Raw genomic sequence first — 18,783 nt, forward strand, 5'->3', positions numbered from 1 at the left:
AAATACAAAGTAGAATATGTTTTCATTAGTACTGTTCCAAGGCTTCAAAACACTTGAATTTGAAAATAATTAGCCAAATACAAAAATACCATTCTGGTATTAACACTATAAATATTTACATGTTATAAATGTATCTTTAAGAAGTACCCATATCTTAACAATGCAATTTGGTGCAAATTTTGGACCGAGAAATTCCATCGTGCCTAAAACAAGGAATGAAGCCTCAGTGTTTAAGGAGTTTTGAATTTTGTGACACTGCAAATTTCGGTAAACAATTTATGATAAATTTTCAAGTCATCCTATTCTGGCAACTGGTCAGTTAAGGAACTGGCAGGACTCATTCAGTTGTCCTCTCTTCTTTTTCAAAAAAGTTTTTTTCTTTTTTCAAAATAATTAATTAAAAATCCACATTGTAACAAAAGGACATGCAAGCTGGTGTCAAAACCGAGGTAATTAGAATGTTACTTCATCGGGAATTCAAACAAAAGTCAATACTAAGTGCTAGCCATATAAAAAGTATTCCACGCGTTTTTGATTTTTCAAAACACGATAAAGCATGATACAGAAATGCAAATACATAAAATCATTCAAGCTGATGACACTTCAGTTTAAATATACATACTTGTGAAGCTGACTAATTTTGTAAAAGACAACACTACAGGGAAAGACTAGCAGGTGCCCAATAGCTAATAGCTAGGCTAAATCGTTTGGACCATATTTTAGGTAACAAAACATAATGTCCTCGTATCTATTGACATCACTTTGACTTTTGTCCTCTGACACCGTTGTTTACTTTACTTTAAGTTATTTTCCTCTGAATAAATTTTTACAAATTTTGGTCATCAGCTGCTTTAGGGTTAGCTTTTGAAATTGCATGGATTACGGTGATCGAGCGTAAAACATCACAACAATTGCTATTTAGTTTAGATACTTTGGGGTTACCAATTTAAACTTATATATCCAAAACCATAGGCAACTAGGTCTTGAAGAGTTCTATAAAAGTATTCAATTTGAATTATAAAAACCTTGTATATAAAGGATTTTTTTGCCCTTGAAAAGGTAAATATTGACAATTTTTTTTTCTTGTTATTTTATTTTTGTGGGGGTGGCGCTTCTTCTTAAAATTCATGATATGCTACGTTTAAGGGGTTGTCATCCACATATATACTAATGTAGAGCTCTTCGAGCAAAAGATAAAAAAATCTTTCTTTAGCTGCCTATGTATTTGGATATATAAAGAGTGGAGAATGATTTGCGATAACAGCAAAGAAAACTATAATTTTATACTTTTCTTCGCTGTTATCGCAAATCGTTTTCCACTCTTTAATCTTTACCAACAGAGTTGCATGTACCTGTTAAATGTTAGAACTAATGCATTATTTGGGAAAAAAAACGTTTTTTTTTCTTTTTATATGCTTATTTTACTTGTCAAATATAAGATAAGATGCTCGTTATATTATTAATTACAACTGCTACATTAAAAAATACTAAATCACCTTCTTTAAAAGAAAACATAGAAGAATTCCTATCAAGTAAATTAGTACTAGTCACGTTTACATGATTAGATCATTGGTATCATTAAAGTGATATACGTGCATGATTTAGTAAAACTAATACATGTACGTAGAATGCACGATTCTGTCCAACACAGAACCATGCAGCGCTTTCTGTTGTTCGTGGTGTTGTTTAGGAAGATTTCTTCTATGTCAATTCAAAATGGGACTTTTGATGAAAGCAACTTCGTATCGCGAGAATATTTTCAGGAAAGTATGAAGAACATTACAATTACAAAACTTAGCAGTGAAAGTAAGTTTTTGATTTGGTGGTGATGTGTTCTTCCCCCAAATTTTTAGTGTTTAAGTTTTGATTTAATTTGTTAAATTTTTTTTTGTAAATTTTTAATTTTTTTTTTTTTTTTGTATTTTTACAAATATTTTACACTTTGAACATTGTACCAGTCTATAATTAATTGATTTTTACAGTATAATGATTAATACATTATGAAACTAAAATATCATTACATTAATTTATGACAACAAGGCAAAGCATACGTCACTATAATCGCTTACTTAGAAGGTGAATTGATCTTTAAGATAAAAGATAAAAACAGCGTTACATCGTATAATTTAGCAATATTTCTTCCTCAACTTTGCTGTCAAGAAATTAACTTGCTCTCCTCACAGAAATGGCCTATTAATTAAGTGGGTTAAGTGCGGATCGACTTTCTCTTATTCTCGTAGATGTTCTTTATACTGCAATTTCATATTTATTGTAATTCTTGACAAATTTCCTTTGATTGTATACATGATATTCATTACAACAACAACAAAAAAATCAGAAACCTGCATATTTTAACCCCACCGGTATGACAATATAATTCAAATCAATGATGCTTTCACTATTTGAAAAGACCATTATTTGATTACTACATCGCTGGATTTTTTCATACCTTTCTCAATAAAATATTAGAAATTATTTTTTTCACAGAGTTGTCTGCCCTTTGAAAAGGTCATTTGCATTTTCAGTTTCAGTTTACTCAATGTACCACAATGATATAGAAAATCTTGCCTTGTTGCCTTGATTCTGATGGTGCAAAAAGTCAAATTAAACTTTCAATATGGTGTATTTTTTTTCATACCATGTTTTACCCAATGCCTGATTCTTACAGAAACTGCCCTTAATCTAAATTTGCCTTCAAAATCTCATATCAAATTAATCAACTTCAAACAATTTTGAACATGAATCACATGAGGTATACAACGAACAAAATAGTGAAACGTGTCTTAACTGGACTGTGAAAAATCCGAAAAGCTCTGATAACCGGATAATTTTAAAGTCACATATACATATTTTACATTAGGCCAAAAAAAAAACAACAAAAAAACAAAAAACAAAAAAAAAAAAACAAAACAAAAAAATAATAATGATAAAACAATATGTGTGTGTGTGTGTGTGTGTTTACTGTCACATCCTAAAAAAATAGGATCGGTAGGTGGATTTTTTGTTGTTGTTGGGGGAGTTCAATTGTAGTTTCGTGACTATTAAGCTACATAGAGAGAAACATGTTTGTCTATCAGCTAGTTTTCTTTTGAAATTGCTGGAAGTGCTGGTCCTGGAGGCCGCCATTGTTGTTTAATACAATAAATACTGGTACCGGTGACGAAAAAGGCGGGATATTCTGGAATTTCAGAAACTTGCAAATAAGAAAAGTTAGGGTCGCGGTGATAAAATGAGGATCGGTCGGATGCCCTAAAGACATATTTTCTTTTGCCTTAATTTAAATAACGAACATAATTTGTAACCTCGGTTAACCCAATATAAGGTTTAAACAGGTTCCACTGTACATATTCATTATATTCAGCTCATCAAATATAAACAGTTTGTCAATCACATATGACCGTTAGTGATAAAATTAAACAAAGTGAAACTTTAATGCTTTAGCATGAAATTATCTTCTAATGCTGTTAATTGGTCATCAACTATTTTCCCTACCCTCATCTAATTATCTCATCATTCTTATCAAATAGAGTAATAATGAAATGATACCAGACTGACTACGTTAATCGTATACTCATCTAAGAAAACTTGTGCATTGGCATAATTTTACTGTAACTGATAAGATATACCACTTATATTCTGAATAAAAATCTAAAATAAAAGCATTGCGAGAGCGGCATTGATGAGTGTGTAAAAAAACAAGCCCATCGGAATAAAAAATGTCACCTCAGGGCCACACATGGGTCTTTAATAAAGGTCGAGGAGATCCTCACACCACAGTTCAGATTGCAGCTGGCCCAAAACAACATTTATGTCATTATACACAGGTATAGCGAAACAGTTCCAAATTTATACTCCAGCAACATAAAACTTAACAGAATTAAGTGAAAACGAAACATACAGACATACAGAGGCCAGAAATTCCTGACATGATACAGGCGCAAAAAATGCGGCAGGGTCAAAGTACTTTTGCATGATCACAATCCTCCCTCTTTTTAAAATCTGGCCGCTGTGGAAAAATATTACATAATTAAACACACTTAAAAATCAGTTCAAATAGGTCTGAGCCCTTGTTACAATAAGAATAAAGAAAATGATTATAACTTACAGAAATGAACAAACAAATGACTACTAGCAGTTAACTGACAAGCTAGCTCTACTTTTAACTTACAAATCGTTATGTCCTCATCATATGCAGTATCAGCCTCAATTCTTCACATGTGGAGTTGAGAACAATGGTTCATAATAAATCATGAAATAAATAACACAACCCATGTCACGCCGAAAACTTTTTAAAATATACTGTGTTTCTTTGTTCCCTATTAGCGAATCAGTTTTAAAACCATAGAATACTATCTTTAACGATCTGACAAGAATATCATAACTATATCCCTTATATGTAGCTTATCAAATCAAACATAAAGAAACAAAATAATGTGTACTAAAATACAACAAACACTGCCCTGCTAAATCAAAGCAAGATAATAGCGACCACCGGTTAATGCATGTATCTTAATTTCCTTTCGAAATACACCAACGAAAAAAAAGTCATGTCCCGGAAGTGAAAAAAGTGACTGTAGAGAAAATTAATATTTTCTTATTTAGAAGGCTCGTTCTGTGAAGAAACACTGATTTTAACAGAAAGTACTCCGAGTCTGGTGTTGCTAAAATGTTGGATTTCTAGTCCTCGACATTTTTGTCGAATTTGGGGTGACATTTATTCCAGCAGATTTTCAGGATACCTATGGGAATATGTTATGCGCAACTCTTGGCTGATCTATTCCTACATTACTACAAAAGCAGCTTTTTACAACGGCCCATACAGAAAAAAGGAGAAGCGAATCGCCCGGTTTCCATTATATAGATGATGAATGATTCTAGTTTCTAGGATTACTTTCATCTAATCTTCCCGAATGAACTTAAATTCTAAAATACAACTTATAAACCCTAGTCTGCCCTATACCAGGAAGTTTTAAATCGAAACTTTATGACAAACGTGATGATATCAACTTCACAATAGTAAACTCTCCCCTTTTTAAGTGACAATACGCTAACATCTCAAACCTATGAAGTAGACACTTCACAGTAGATCCGTTACAGTCGAGCATGTAATCTGTACACGGATTTTCTCTAAAAAGTGCGGATATTGTCAAATAAACTTCTCAATCAAAGGTATTTTAGTCTTTCTTAACATCATCACTACAGAAGTTTTACGGTCCTCGATTACAATTATTAAACACACCGGTATCCTGTAAATCGGTTGCAATAACTTTCCATGTCTGGAGAGGCAAGATTTATGTCATCCTCTACTGGATGTGGATGTTATATTGACTTTTTTCTAAGCATAGCACACTTCAAAATGTTAATGACTGTGCTCTTGTAATAACACCATGGCCTTGATTTTTCAAACCGCCTTTTATTTTGAGTTTTAGTACACACTTAATTAAAAAAATATTCTTTAAATATAAGGTATACTCGACATATTACGAATCTCCATACACAAGTCCGGCTAAAATAAATGATAATATAAATGTTCCGATTACATTTTTTGTAAACTCATTTTATCTAGTATTATTTGAAAACGGTTTATTCTGGCTATTCCAACAGTTTGAATTTTAAAGATAAGAAATTTAGCCGTAACTCTTTTGTAAACAAAGGATCAACTGTAACAACATTTCTTAATTGGTATGAGGAAAAAAAAACAGGTGATTCTCTCTCTATTGTTAATGAAAACAGACAATTGTTTAAGTACCAGTCCATATAAAATTCAGACACTGCCTATGGTAAGGTGAATCATGGTGTAGAAAAACCCACGGAACAACGATTCTTTTTCGGTTTACCTATGCTATAATTTTATGTGACAATAGTCCTTTTTATATTTAGATCTGTATTTTTGAGAAAAACACACTTTAACCTCCTACTAAAATCAACAAAATCAAACCAAATAAAGAACGATAACTCTTGCAGAGTACTTATGTCGTGCAATCAATATAAGTTTTCTTCACAAAAGCGCAACGCCAAATTGAAAAAAACTAAGGCTGGTTATGTTGTTGGTCACTGATTCTGAATAAAAAATATACATGTAAGTCAATTCCGTAGGTCTATATAAAATATAAACAAATCATATAAAAAAATATGACCATATCTAAAAGTATATCGTAATGCAAATGCATCAGACCATTCAGTTCATCCTGACCCATTGTTGCACGCAGATATGACTTTAATATACTAAGCTCACTATCTGACCGCTGACATTCACAACTTGTGACCGAAAAAAACAATTTTCAAAATTGAATGAATGTTCAGAAACTCGTTGATAGATGAAACTGCTGTCTTTGGTTTTGTTTCAGTTCAGTTCTATATGCCAGATCCGCAACCATGTTAGTAAATCATGTTATATCTCAGGTCTTCCTATCCATATTTATAGAACTATAAGGGTGTGCGCAATTGAGTCACTAGTATTTCTCAGGTAGTGTGCGCAGTTGTCATGCCAAATTGTGCGCACACGTCGATCATATTGCGCAGTCATTGAAATCAAAATTGTGCTCAAACGTGCTTCCCCCATCTTCCCATGTTTTTATATCGAGTCGGTTCTAAAAAATTCCCAACGATGTTAAAATTTGCAAAGAAAATTTTTGGTCGTTCCCTCCGCTTGACTCAAACTCGTACCGCTATGACATCTATGGCAACACCGCCTGCATGCACGAAGTCCAGAGCCCTATACCACTCAGTCAGCTAGACTAGATATGGCCGAGTGGCCTAGCGCGCTGGACTTTACAAATTTGACGGTTCCAATATCGTTGAGAATTTTTCAGACCCTTCTATGCCTAGATTATCTTCCGATTTTTAATAAGCTCCGAAACAGCGTCTAACGTTCGATATCCACTCTAAACGCTGCAACCAGCCCTGTCAGAAATTTCAAGAATCTGGAAAAGTCGGGAAGAAGATAATGATTTTACGCGACGTTATCCGATTTATTTCAATCGGTACATCCTCAGCCAATCCCGGTTATACTCGATTGGTTTGATTTAATTGAATAATGTCCGAGAATTTCGAAAGGCCTGTCTTCTGCAGCGGTTAATAAGAGAGGAAACGAACGACCTGTCATGCGTTGAGCTTGGATTTTGAAGAGCATTGTAAACAAGTTCAAGATAATGTCAAATCCGTACCGGTCGTTATATTTGTATATATTTAACTGTATATAATTATACTGAATATTGTGATCGAGAACCAGTCTGTAGCTCTTGTAAATGTACGGTCGGTGCATTTTGAACGTCTAAATATAACTGTTGCGGATTCAGTCTTAAATTTTCACATAGAATGCATGCAGGTTATAGAACATCAATAAATCAAAAGATATTCCAAAAGACCGATTTGTTTGAGAGCTAACCTTTCGTAGCCCACGTTTAAATTTTTAAACTCCTCAATTTATGTTGACATTCATTGATAGGACGACAACGGGACTTTTGACAAATTCAATTGTTTAAGTTTTGAATAATATAGAATGTATCCTTAGAAAATCATATTCACTTGTAAATGACCATGCCACATTTTTAGGCAACGTTATATTCTTGAGCAAAAACTCTTACCGGAAATGATCCTGAAATCATATTTAAGAAATTTTAAAATATTAATGTAAACAATATTCTTAATGATGATTAAAGATAGAATGGTTTACCAACATGAAGCATTTGTTTAAAGCTCGTCGCCAATAAAGATGATATCATTTTGGTTTTCTTGCTAGCAGAGAGAAGAATAATGCAGGACTTCGCTGAAAGTCAAAATCCAAAGTTACATACAGCTACATACAGTTGCGGTTACTTCTAACATCTATTCGAGTCTGTCAGAGTTTACTCACATAGGACAATTATAAACCGTCCCTTGGTAAAATGGTTGCGCGCATAACTCATGCACTTTTCAAGCTGGCTGGAGGTCAGTCAGCAGTTCCACCAGTCAAAACCAACTATTTCCTATAAAAATAACCAACCGTGTTCAAGCAATTTTAAGCATTTTATTACGGAAAGGGGTTTCAAATAATTCGCAAAAGCACTTACTGTTCCTGCCTAGAAAGCATTTATAACATAGATTCTCAACAAGAAGCGCCAATGCCCTACGAGAATTTTCACATCCTGTATGCTAGGGGAGAGATGCGGTCGTAAATCCGGAAGTGGCTATTAGCTTTGCAGGAGAGATAAGATGTACTTTTGTGCTAATGAGATCGATCATAGTGTATATTTGGCATGTTCCGAGTTTTATTGTATTTACATAAACTACTTGCAAAATTAAATGCTGTACTCTAGGCGTAAATATGTTCACCAAATCATTCTAAAAGTGTCAGAGACGTATTACATTTGCTTCATGTGATTTATTTATAATTCTGTTAAATTGGTTTTTAATGAAAGAGCTAATCGATTTGTTCTACGTGCAGATGTCTACTTCACACCAGGATGATCTTCGGCACAATGAAGCATATGCATACTTCGATTAAGCCATGTTAATTAATCTAGCCAATACATCCATATAAACCATCTATAAATGATCATTCCTGTTGATTCCCGCGGTTGCATGAGATAAACACTTTATCATCTAGAAATATTCAATGAAAGCAACGGTAGAGTTACTTAATTCTTCTGCTGCGGGATATAAAATTTCATAATTCGAGTAGTTTATCATAGTCTGTATTTATCATTGAAGGTGCGTCAATTTCCCGGACTTTTGTTTCAGGATCTTTATAGTACGGTATGAATAGGTTATCATTAGAGAAGAGAATTATCATCATAGCAATTGATGGAAGTGAACATTCTGATTTTGCATTTAACTGTAAGTTTTTTTACGTTTTTTTTGTATGTTTCGCATTGGCGGATCCAGAAAATTGCACTTAACCCGGATGGTCTATTTTTTTCTCCCTAAAATGATTAAAAATTGGAAATAATATTCATCTGTGGCAAAAATATAATACTTTAAGAATAACGAATTAGCATTATACCCTACTGGGAATGTTTCTTCTGAAGTGTTTAATTTCATAAGGAACATGACAATAACCCTCCTCTGGATCCGTCATCGTTTTAACTTATAGTAGCTTTATTTCCAGTTTTACAAGGCATCTCTTTCTGTAATGAATTCAATGTTAACTTAAGTACTGTTTTGTGTGAGAATCAGGCAATGGGAGCACGCCATTTTTCTCGATTCCCTTTTGCTTCAAATATATTCAAAATATTTATAAAACAACTAAAATCCATTCAAATTTTTCCTGAAAGATCTGTGATGTAAATACTTTTTGACTGCATTTATAGGGAAAAAGTGAGGGAAAATTTTCCTGCAATTTTTCCATAGTGTACTGCAACTAAACCTGACTTTTAAATATCTCAAATGAAAACTTAACAAACATCATGATGGTAATTTTTTGGAGATTATGAGATATAAATACCTGGATCATACAATAAAATTGTTTCTTCATGTGTCACACATTACACACATTTTGCCTGATTTTTTGACAGAGAAGTATATAAGTATCAATTCATATGAAATACAGTACTGGCTTCACTGTGCCACGATGTTTACACCATGTATGTGCATAACTACAGTCTGTTCCTTAAACGGATCTGTATTTTTGAAAACTACACATTCATTTCTCTAGCTCTGAAATCCACCAAAATCAAGAGCGGGAACTCTTGCAAAAGTGCTGCAAGTTAACGACGAACTATGCTTGGCAATGTAGTCTGTTTCTGAATTAGTAATAAGAGTGAAAGGAGCGAAGTTTTGACACGAAGCACTTCCTGTCTGATTTTTATAAAGACTGTTCCTTGATTTTACCAGTATACCACAGCATCACGCAAACATTTTATGTAGTAATGTCTTATCCTTTGCGGTTTTTTTGATACATGAAACAAGCTGTTTGTTTAGATTCGGCGTATCAAATTCTGAAGGCAATCTAAAGCTAAGTTTTGATAAATGGGTTCAACAATATACCTTAGCATTTAGCATTTACAGATCTAAAATACTATAATAAAGATAGAAATACATTAATTTTATCTATATGCACTGATAGTGAGATCTAAGTAAAATCAAGCACAAATCCATACAAATAAAAAGAAAAAATTGTGTCAGGCCAGTCTCTATGAGAAATGGCAGATGGTGAAACATTGTATTAAGCAAGTTTTACAACCCACCCCTTTGACTGTGTAATTTAACTGTCAGGTCAAGGATTAGCAGATCATTTTGCTAAGATGATAGTGTGAAACAAATGCATCAGCGTACAACCTAAATACAAAATAGTATAATACTTTCAGAGTTCAATATGTATAAACACACCTTTAAATTAGCTCTGGAAGGCCCGACAACAAGGTAATGAATTCTGAGTTATATAATTTTATTGAAACACACTGCAAAACGTTTAAGGGGCAGATAACTTTATCTAACATTCTTATAAATTCAGAGAAAAAGGAACAGATTTGGTGAAACGCAACAAAAGCACCATCGTATACATGTAACTTTTATAAAAATAGTAAATACTTACGTGTTCACATACAATATAGTGGTCTTTCCAAATAAAAAAAAATACTTTCTCGAGTTAGAATGTATTGTCATTGCCTTCTTCCGATGTATAACACATTTTACCTATTATTTACAATGTCTTGTACTAAATAGACCATGCGTAATTAGAATCAAACACGTCGTATGTTTATTTTGGCATTTAGCGTTATGTAAAATGTACCGTGCGTCTACAGGGAAATCATTGAGAGAAATTACAACCATATATTATATTTAATATAGATATCAACCAGAGCCAATTAATAAATTGAACCGACATATTGATACGCTGCCTTTATTATATATAAAAGTGGACACAATTACGTACAACGCATTTTTAAAGAGATTGTATTTTCAGTAGAAGTCTTGTCTTTATTTCCATTTTTTTTCGCATTTTATTATAGAAATAACTTCATAAAGTTTTATTAAAAATTTAGTTTTTAGAGAAATGCATTTTTATTGTTTTAAAGGTACAAATAAGATAAATGTGTTGATTTGCATTTGTATTTGAGTCGAGTGGTAGTCATTGGCAGATAAAAGTTCCTTGAATAATAAGTCGCTAAAGTCAGTTAAAGAATTACTTATCTCGCAACTGAAATTAGGTACTTCTTTGTCGAAAAATTGTCATATGAGAAAGATTGTAGTTTTTGAGCTGATTGAATTAAAAGTGTCAAGCCTGATAAGGTTCCTTTATAAGCCGTAAACATTTTACTTTCTCCACTTGACAATGTGGAAATAGAATATGTATAGGTTGAACCTCGTCTATTTTATGGTTTTAAAATTGTAACTGATTGATAAAGATTGCAATAGATGTTTGTTTAAAGTATTTTTCTTTCAAGTTTTAAGATAATTAAAGGTTCCTCATTTTACATTTGAAGTTGGCAATTGGTATATTGAATTTAGGCCTTTGAGACAGGTTTAATTAATAGTTAAATGTGAACTTATATATTTTGGAAGTTACTAGAATTTGACTTGACTATGTGGAAATAAAATATATAAAGGTTGAACCTCATCTATTTTAAGGTCCGGCTAAGAAGAATGTCCACCCAATCCCGTAGAAATAGTACATTTAAAACCAAGCGAGTTTCTCCACAAAAATAAGACAATAAGGAAAGAATTAAACACGGAAAAATCAATCACATCCTCTAAAGCATAATATATCTTATTAGTGTGAACGCACACTAATTCTGGTGTCATTTACTTACTAGCATATTACATATCAAACAAGCGTTGATAAATACATGTTCTTGAACTAAAGCACAAACGTAAGCTCTTAACAAGATGGAAACCAGGTTTGGTACGTGTATATATTCGTCTTCTGATTTCTTCATATGAAGGCCTTTACGGTCAAACTGTCTAATAAATGTACTTTTACAGACACCACAAAGTCTTTCTGTAGATTACAATTCTTAGAAGATTTTCCGCCAATGCATTTGAACCTACACAAACGAAGTTTCTTTTTGATTTTATGATTAATAGAATACACACATATTTTTATACCAGAAATTTCTCGCTTTTATCAGATTAACTTGATAGAAGATCAAACGTTTTCTGTAGTTTACAATAGCTTAATGTGCTAAATGTACTATCAGCTGTGTAAACAAACAAACCCTGGCAGAGTCGCAATTAGCTTATTATTAAATTAAGATGTATTATTGTGTCATGCATGTGTTTTAAAAAATCATTGAAGGTTAATATATGCAGAACTTAAGATGTGTTAAAACAATCTTACTTTAAAGACACATGTGCATTACTTTGATCAATTCTAAAGATTGATTGATTATAGTTTAACGACTTATGACTGACCTGTCTTCGTTTATTGCAGAATGATAACAATACACCAAATGAGCTGTCCCTAATAATAATAAATGACATTCTTACCTTTCGTCAAACTAATGTAATATTTTGCCATTACTAGCCATAGTCTCAGTATTGCCAGATCCAGGTTGCCAAAAGGCGTAAACCCTCCTTTTGTTTATTTGTTTTTATTAATATCGCGCAAAATTTTGGCAATAAAGAGAGTTTATTATATATTTTATATAATTTTTATTATTATTTATTATATATTTTTTTTTATAATAATATAGACTAAGTCTGAAACCCCCTTTCTGACCCCTTGTCAAAATATCGGGATCCACGCCTGATCTTAGAATAAACTCAATAATGAGTGCAGAGGCCCTAATTTTATTGACACACTGAGACTGTTTCTAATGTTTTCTAAAATCCGATATTGAAAGCATTTTTGCCAGAAAGAAATGATCATATAATTTTTGTAGTTAGGCATCATGTTCTTCAAAAGCCTATAAATATTTAGTCACAAAAAGTATTTTTTAATTTGAAAACATTTATTTACTGGAAAACTAGCCAACAGATTTTCACTCTATTCAGAGTAAGCAGTGCAACTGAAAAAAAAAAAATACCACGCATGCTGACTCGGGAAGATTTATTTTTTCAAACAAAACATACGATCTTGACTACCAAAAATAATTAACCTCGACCTGAATTGTTTACCAGTCATTTTGCTTTGGATTTAACCTTTGACCGAAATACTAAACGTGGGGGGAATGAGGCATTCTTATACTGTACACCGTTCTTTAACAAGACTGATCATTAACTATTGATTCAAATTCAGTTTATTATTCAATCAAGTTTTCGTAACAACTCTGTTGTATTCATTTCCAATCCCCGTCTTTTTCTAAAACAATACAATGCATCGGTAACGTCTTCGCGGATGCTTACGCCTTGTTAAAATATTCAGCTGGATTGCAAACCTAAGACGCTAGCGGAGTAACACGGTTCAGTCCACACCATAGAAGGTTATTATTTCTTATCCAAATAAACTTGAATGAGACATTGGAGTTTACTCGCACACAGCTAGTAAGGGGTAAAAAAAACTATTTAAATTCAATACGGAAAAGCTTGAAGGACATCTTGGTGTTCTGTTATAACACATTATTTCATTGTATTTCAGACTACATGAAAGAAATCAGGAAAACAGGGGACCAGTTGATTCTAGTATACGTACCAGAATATAATAAAGTTATCACTGCACGTAAGTTATTGAATACGAATCATCCTTAGACGTAGACTTGCTATAAGTTCCTCTCTTATATTAAAGAATATATAAACAAGTTTATTGATTGCATGTATTCCTCTGACAGCAAATCTACTAATTATTACAGGAGAGAGGTCATGATCATCTTCGGCGGTAGATTCATACCGGTGATGTTTTTCATTATACCAATCATTCCACTTGAAGCATTGATTCGTGTTCCATTTTTTGTTTGTATAACAAGTGGTTCGTCTCAGACGACGAACCAGACAAACCGGAAGTAGAATTAGTGGAAGTTGCTTCGTACTAGTTAACTGAAAACATGACTACTGTAATTAACGGGTGTTCGTGTACCTCTAGAACACAGGCTAAATATCTTTGTGCACGTAATTTTACAAAACCGATTTCACATGGTTCCGTAGTGCATTTTTCGCTTCCTCAAATTTTATATGTAATACAGTTCAACCAATGATCAAACCTACAACTTACTTGTAACTGGTTAGGATAGGGTAAATAGGAAAATTATTTTACACTAAAAACGACGGAGATCGATTACAACTGTTTGTAAACATTCTTTTCACAAGACTTGCTATAATAACAAATGCATGTGGCGTACATACAGATTCTTCAGGACTGAATGTTTACCTTATGCGTTTTTCAACATTTTTGACTAATTGATTGAGTTATTTTTTTAATGCCGGCGACCAGGGCCATATCACATCAAGAGCATTTAACTCTCTGTTCAGCATTCTTAATTATCAAAGTAATACATTATAATATATTTACTTGTACGTTAAAGAAACAAATATACCCTTTCGTGTAAAGTCTCAAGCAGTAGATGAGCATATTGAAAATAAAATTCCGCTATGAGAAATCTTTTTTTCTATCTCAGCACTTTTTTTGCTGAAGTATAAGTCACGCATTCATATTGACTGTATCGCAGTTAGCCCTTTCGGGTATACTGCATGACTCCTGATTGTACTGACAATCTATATCGAACGAACTGCGCATTTTCAGAATATTCAATATTTGTTTTCTGCAGCACTAATGTTATCAGACCCAGAAACCGTGTCACAGCTGATAAAAGACGAGGAACAAAGTACAAGTAAACTCCTGAAGCGATATGCAGACCAAATGCAGGCTGTGTCTGTAAGTTTATCTCATGAATAAACATGAGGATGGCAACTATTGGTTAATATTGCAATTTATATGCATGTTTTATGGAGAACAATTATTATTTGCAGAATTATCGCGGCGACTAGATGCTATTTGTTCAATGACGTGTAAAACAGAAGAAAGAATATTAAGTGATAAATTCTATACCTTTCAGTATTTCTGAGTATAATACTTCCAGAACCTACAAAACACGGCTGTTCGTAAGCTAGCAGAACGCACATTCTATAGATTTAACTGCAACACGCATCATTTGTTGACAAACATAACATTTAATATGTTTGTACTATGAATGAATTATGAAGCCGTCGTATTAATGTTCATTGAGTATTAAAGCGATCTTAACGATCCCCTACTGCATACAAATTATGTCGAAAATATTTTTTTATTCAATCTATAGAAAGGGTTAGCTAGAAAGAAAGAGATATATAGACGTTTTAAAGAAAGGAAATCATTAGACAAAACAATACCTGGAATATCGAAAAGACATCAAACGAAAAACAAGTCAAAAGAAACTAAGGAACTTAAATATTGAAGAGAAACACACTTTTAGTTGTAATTTTATATTTGAATAGTCGCTAGGAAGATTTCGAAGGAACGGTTGCTTTTATTTTGCAAATATATACCGGCATTCTTACTTATTTCATTCATTCTACTATCAGTTATCAGGAAAAATGAAACAAATGAGTGGAAAACCAGGAGAGGCTATTGTGGAAGCAGCTATTGAAGAGAACGCAGACCTGATATTAGTGGGAACTCGTGGTTTATCCAAAATGAGGCGCACATTTCTTGGAAGTGTCAGTGACTACTGCGTTCATCACTCTCCAGTTCCCGTGCTTGTTTGTAAACGAAACACTAAAAAAGAATAAATTATACAGTGTTGCATATTGCACATTTAATTGTTGTGAATTCATTTTTGCCTCTTATTTATGAATACTCAATGACACGAAAAAAGGAAATATAGAGCGGCAACCGTCTAGCTCGTAGTTACAGGGCTGTTGCTGCGGTGAATTATTTCATTTAAACACACTCGTCAGACTCAGTGTATTGGACTGGTACCAAAATAGGGCATGTTTGATTGGTCAAATGTTTTCCACCAGAAATGCATGAAATGTCTCCTTTAGGATGTAAAAACTGTAAATAATTAGTCGATCTTATACATATCTACGCATTACATGATTTCGAGTTAAACAAACGCTTGTATTAAGAAAAATTTAATATAAAATTCAGACAGGAGGAGAAACGACTACAATGCTAGCGTAATCTTTAATTGCTGAAAATATATTAAAACAGTTAAAATTCCTACGGCAAATGACATTGCTAAAACAGCGATGTGAAAAGCGATATCATTTTTTTCGGGTAAAATATGAAATAAAAATGGTATGCATGATCTGTTTTAAAATAATCAAACAATTTAGAAATCCTTAAATATTTTTTGTTAACATGGATCTGCGCTGTATAAAGTGTATAGGAAATGTTAGTGAGGTTCATTTTACTGAACATGATTCAACTTCGTATATAAAGTTTTGCATTTTTTGTTACCGGATTCCTACATTGATATGAACTTAGCATATCATACTCGATCAGTTTATAAATGTTTCAATTACCATTCTCAAGTACATTTACATACTGTGAAAGTAACTTAGTACTACAATCCGTGGATACCAATTTTCGTGGATTTGGAAAGAAACACAAGTTCGTGGATTCTTGAAAGAGTAATCAAAGGAACCAATGTTATAGCGGTAATTAAAAGAATGCAATTCAGGGAATTCGTTGTTTTGAGGTTTTCACACATCAATGGGATTCTCCTTTTCGTGGTTTAGCCTACCCACAAAAACCATGAAAATTGGAACCCAAAGAACAAAAGTACTTTCACAGTATTAAATGGATTATTTGTCTCAAGATATCATATATCTTTTTCGACATTAGTTGTATTAAATAAAATAGAACGGCAAATTCTAACAAAACTACGCTCATGTAACATTGCGCTTCCACTGAAAAATTATTCCATAGTCTAAAACATTCGTGCGGTATAAATTGCATACCACATTGCAGTCTATCCGTCAGTAAAGAACACATAATTATATAAAATCCAATACACGACAAAACCTACATTGTTAAGTAATTGGGGTAAATATTGAATAATAGTTTTTTTTCTGTCCATGGTTGAGTAAAATAATGCTCAAATTTGGGACCATTTTATTATTTTTTTTTTCAAAATAACCCCAGCCCCCACTTTCGGTTTAAAAATGCGGTGCTTTACTATTGCGCCAAAAAAGATTCTACGTTTGCGCCAAAAATAAATCCTACATTTGCGCCTTTTTTAAAACAAATACTGGTAAAACTGACATGTAGCATATACAATACATTTTAATTCTTTATTACAACATATTTCATGGATACCTTTCTAAAAAAAGAATATTTAGGAATAAAAATATAAGAGCACTAGCCATTATTAAATTATAACCTTGAAAATTGCTAGACAATTTAAAAATCTCTAATCAATAAACGAAAGCACTTTAAATCTGTTATTGCACCACACTTGCAGCCAAAGTAAGAAATTCAATATATTCCTTTCTTGTGATTTCTGCCCTGGAGAATATGTCATTTTTTTAACAAGATATAAATTCGATTTTTTCCCTTCTCCCAACGCCTAACAACAGCCCGTGTATCCAAGGACCGCAGTTTAATGTAGGTTGTTGTCTGAATTTTCTGGATAACATCTACGTATATGAACATGTTTACATGTTTTGAATAAAACTGCCCATTGAAATGGGCGCGGATTGATTCATGTCCTATGTTTGTCCTTTTAAAGTCTGCGGTTGGAGCTGATGCCCAAAATGACGATGTATATCTTCAATCAGGGGTCATGCATGTTTCCAAGATATAACCCATAAATTTTATGCATCTTTCTTCTGACAGAGCTTCACCCATAATATCTTCCGCGAAACTTTCTTCGATCTGATCTTGAGGTAAGAATAGTAAACCAAAAAAAAAAAAAAAAGAAAGAAAGAAAGAAAAAAACAGCAAAAACCATTTACCGATATCCCTAGTCTTTTCTTTACATTCAGTACTCAATCCAAGATTTTATATTTTCCTCCACCAATTTTGACCGAGATGGAACCTACAACATTCAATCTAAGATCCCGGTAATACACACACGATAGCACTATGCATACTTAGTTCAAAGTCAGTGTGACCTGAGAGTGTCTTCAGGGTAAAAAGTTGTAGTACAAAATTCAACATATTTTCGTAACATTCCTGGGTCTTACTGAAATGAGTAACAACGCATAGAGCAATGGTACATAGTTACCATTTTTGCATCCATGAACGGAGTACATTTGGAAGAAAAACCTTAAACAGCATTTAAAAAATACTATCAACAAATATGTCCTTCACAGTGTTACGAAGACATTCGAGGTTAGCTGTGCAAGAAAGTATGATAATTCCACTTTCTACATCATTTATCATTAAATGATTTTGAAAATTGTTTGTCTGAATTGTCATTTCCCCCCATAGCTACATGTGCATCTGTTCATATTTTGATACAATTTGAACAAGGACTCACTAAAATACCCCAAGGGAATACTTAAGATATCTTTTACGAGGCCTTCATATCATATTAAAGTATTAGCTATAGTCCAACAGATATTAAGTTTTTACAGTTATAAATTACCCGGATTACATTTTTTTCCTGAAAAACGGCGCAAACGTAATATTTATTTTTCGGCGCAAATGTAATATGTACTTGTGGCGCAAATCTAAGGTTGCTATTTTTTTCAAAATTGGGGCAAAAGTAATACGACCTAAAATGGTCGGTGCATTAGCCATCCGCAACCCATCATCCTGAAGCAGAATAACTGCCCCAAAAATGATGTATATGAAAAAAACCAAGTTTATAGCAGACGAAGTCCTCATAACGGTATTAAATGCGAAATACATAGTCATATCTTGGAAGCACTGAAAGCCTGATTTCACCTCCGTCCTCTTACAGGTTACACCTGCGCCATATTACAACTTTTGTTAGAGAT

General features: G+C 33.0%; 1 protein-coding gene across 2 annotated transcripts; it reads left to right on the plus strand.

Moving 5' to 3' along the window:
• Positions 1 to 1,663: 1,663 nt before the first annotated feature.
• Positions 1,664 to 15,651, plus strand: LOC148606695 (uncharacterized). 2 transcript variants are annotated; one of them, XM_088544861.1, is made up of 5 exons: positions 8,452 to 8,608; positions 8,722 to 8,817; positions 13,499 to 13,579; positions 14,622 to 14,728; positions 15,415 to 15,651. In XM_088544861.1, the coding sequence occupies exons 2-5, from the start codon at positions 8,739 to 8,741 to the stop codon at positions 15,619 to 15,621; spliced, it is 474 nt and encodes a 157-aa protein (XP_088400987.1). In that variant the 5' UTR covers positions 8,452 to 8,608; positions 8,722 to 8,738; the 3' UTR covers positions 15,622 to 15,651. The 2 variants fall into 2 exon arrangements, with proteins under 2 accessions (XP_088400986.1, XP_088400987.1); XM_088544860.1 differs by lacking the exons at positions 8,452 to 8,608; positions 8,722 to 8,817 and adding an exon at positions 1,664 to 1,806.
• The last annotated feature ends 3,132 nt before the right edge of the window (positions 15,652 to 18,783 follow it).

Source organism: Perna viridis, chromosome 9, assembly GCF_037379345.1.
Source record: "Perna viridis isolate PV_CMFRI_1.1 ecotype Kerala chromosome 9, ASM3737934v1, whole genome shotgun sequence".
Lineage (NCBI taxonomy): Eukaryota > Metazoa > Mollusca > Bivalvia > Mytilida > Mytilidae > Perna > Perna viridis.

Bases quoted from the DNA above. Each gene is read 5' to 3' on its own strand.
- LOC148606695 (XM_088544860.1), top strand. From the start codon at position 1,704: ATGTCAATTCAAAATGGGACTTTTGATGAAAGCAACTTCGTATCGCGA. The intron at 1,807-13,498 runs GTAAGTTTTTGA...ATTGTATTTCAG, and splicing joins TACAAAACTTAGCAGTGAAA to ACTACATGAAAGAAATCAGG. The intron at 14,729-15,414 runs GTAAGTTTATCT...TTCTACTATCAG, and splicing joins ACCAAATGCAGGCTGTGTCT to TTATCAGGAAAAATGAAACA.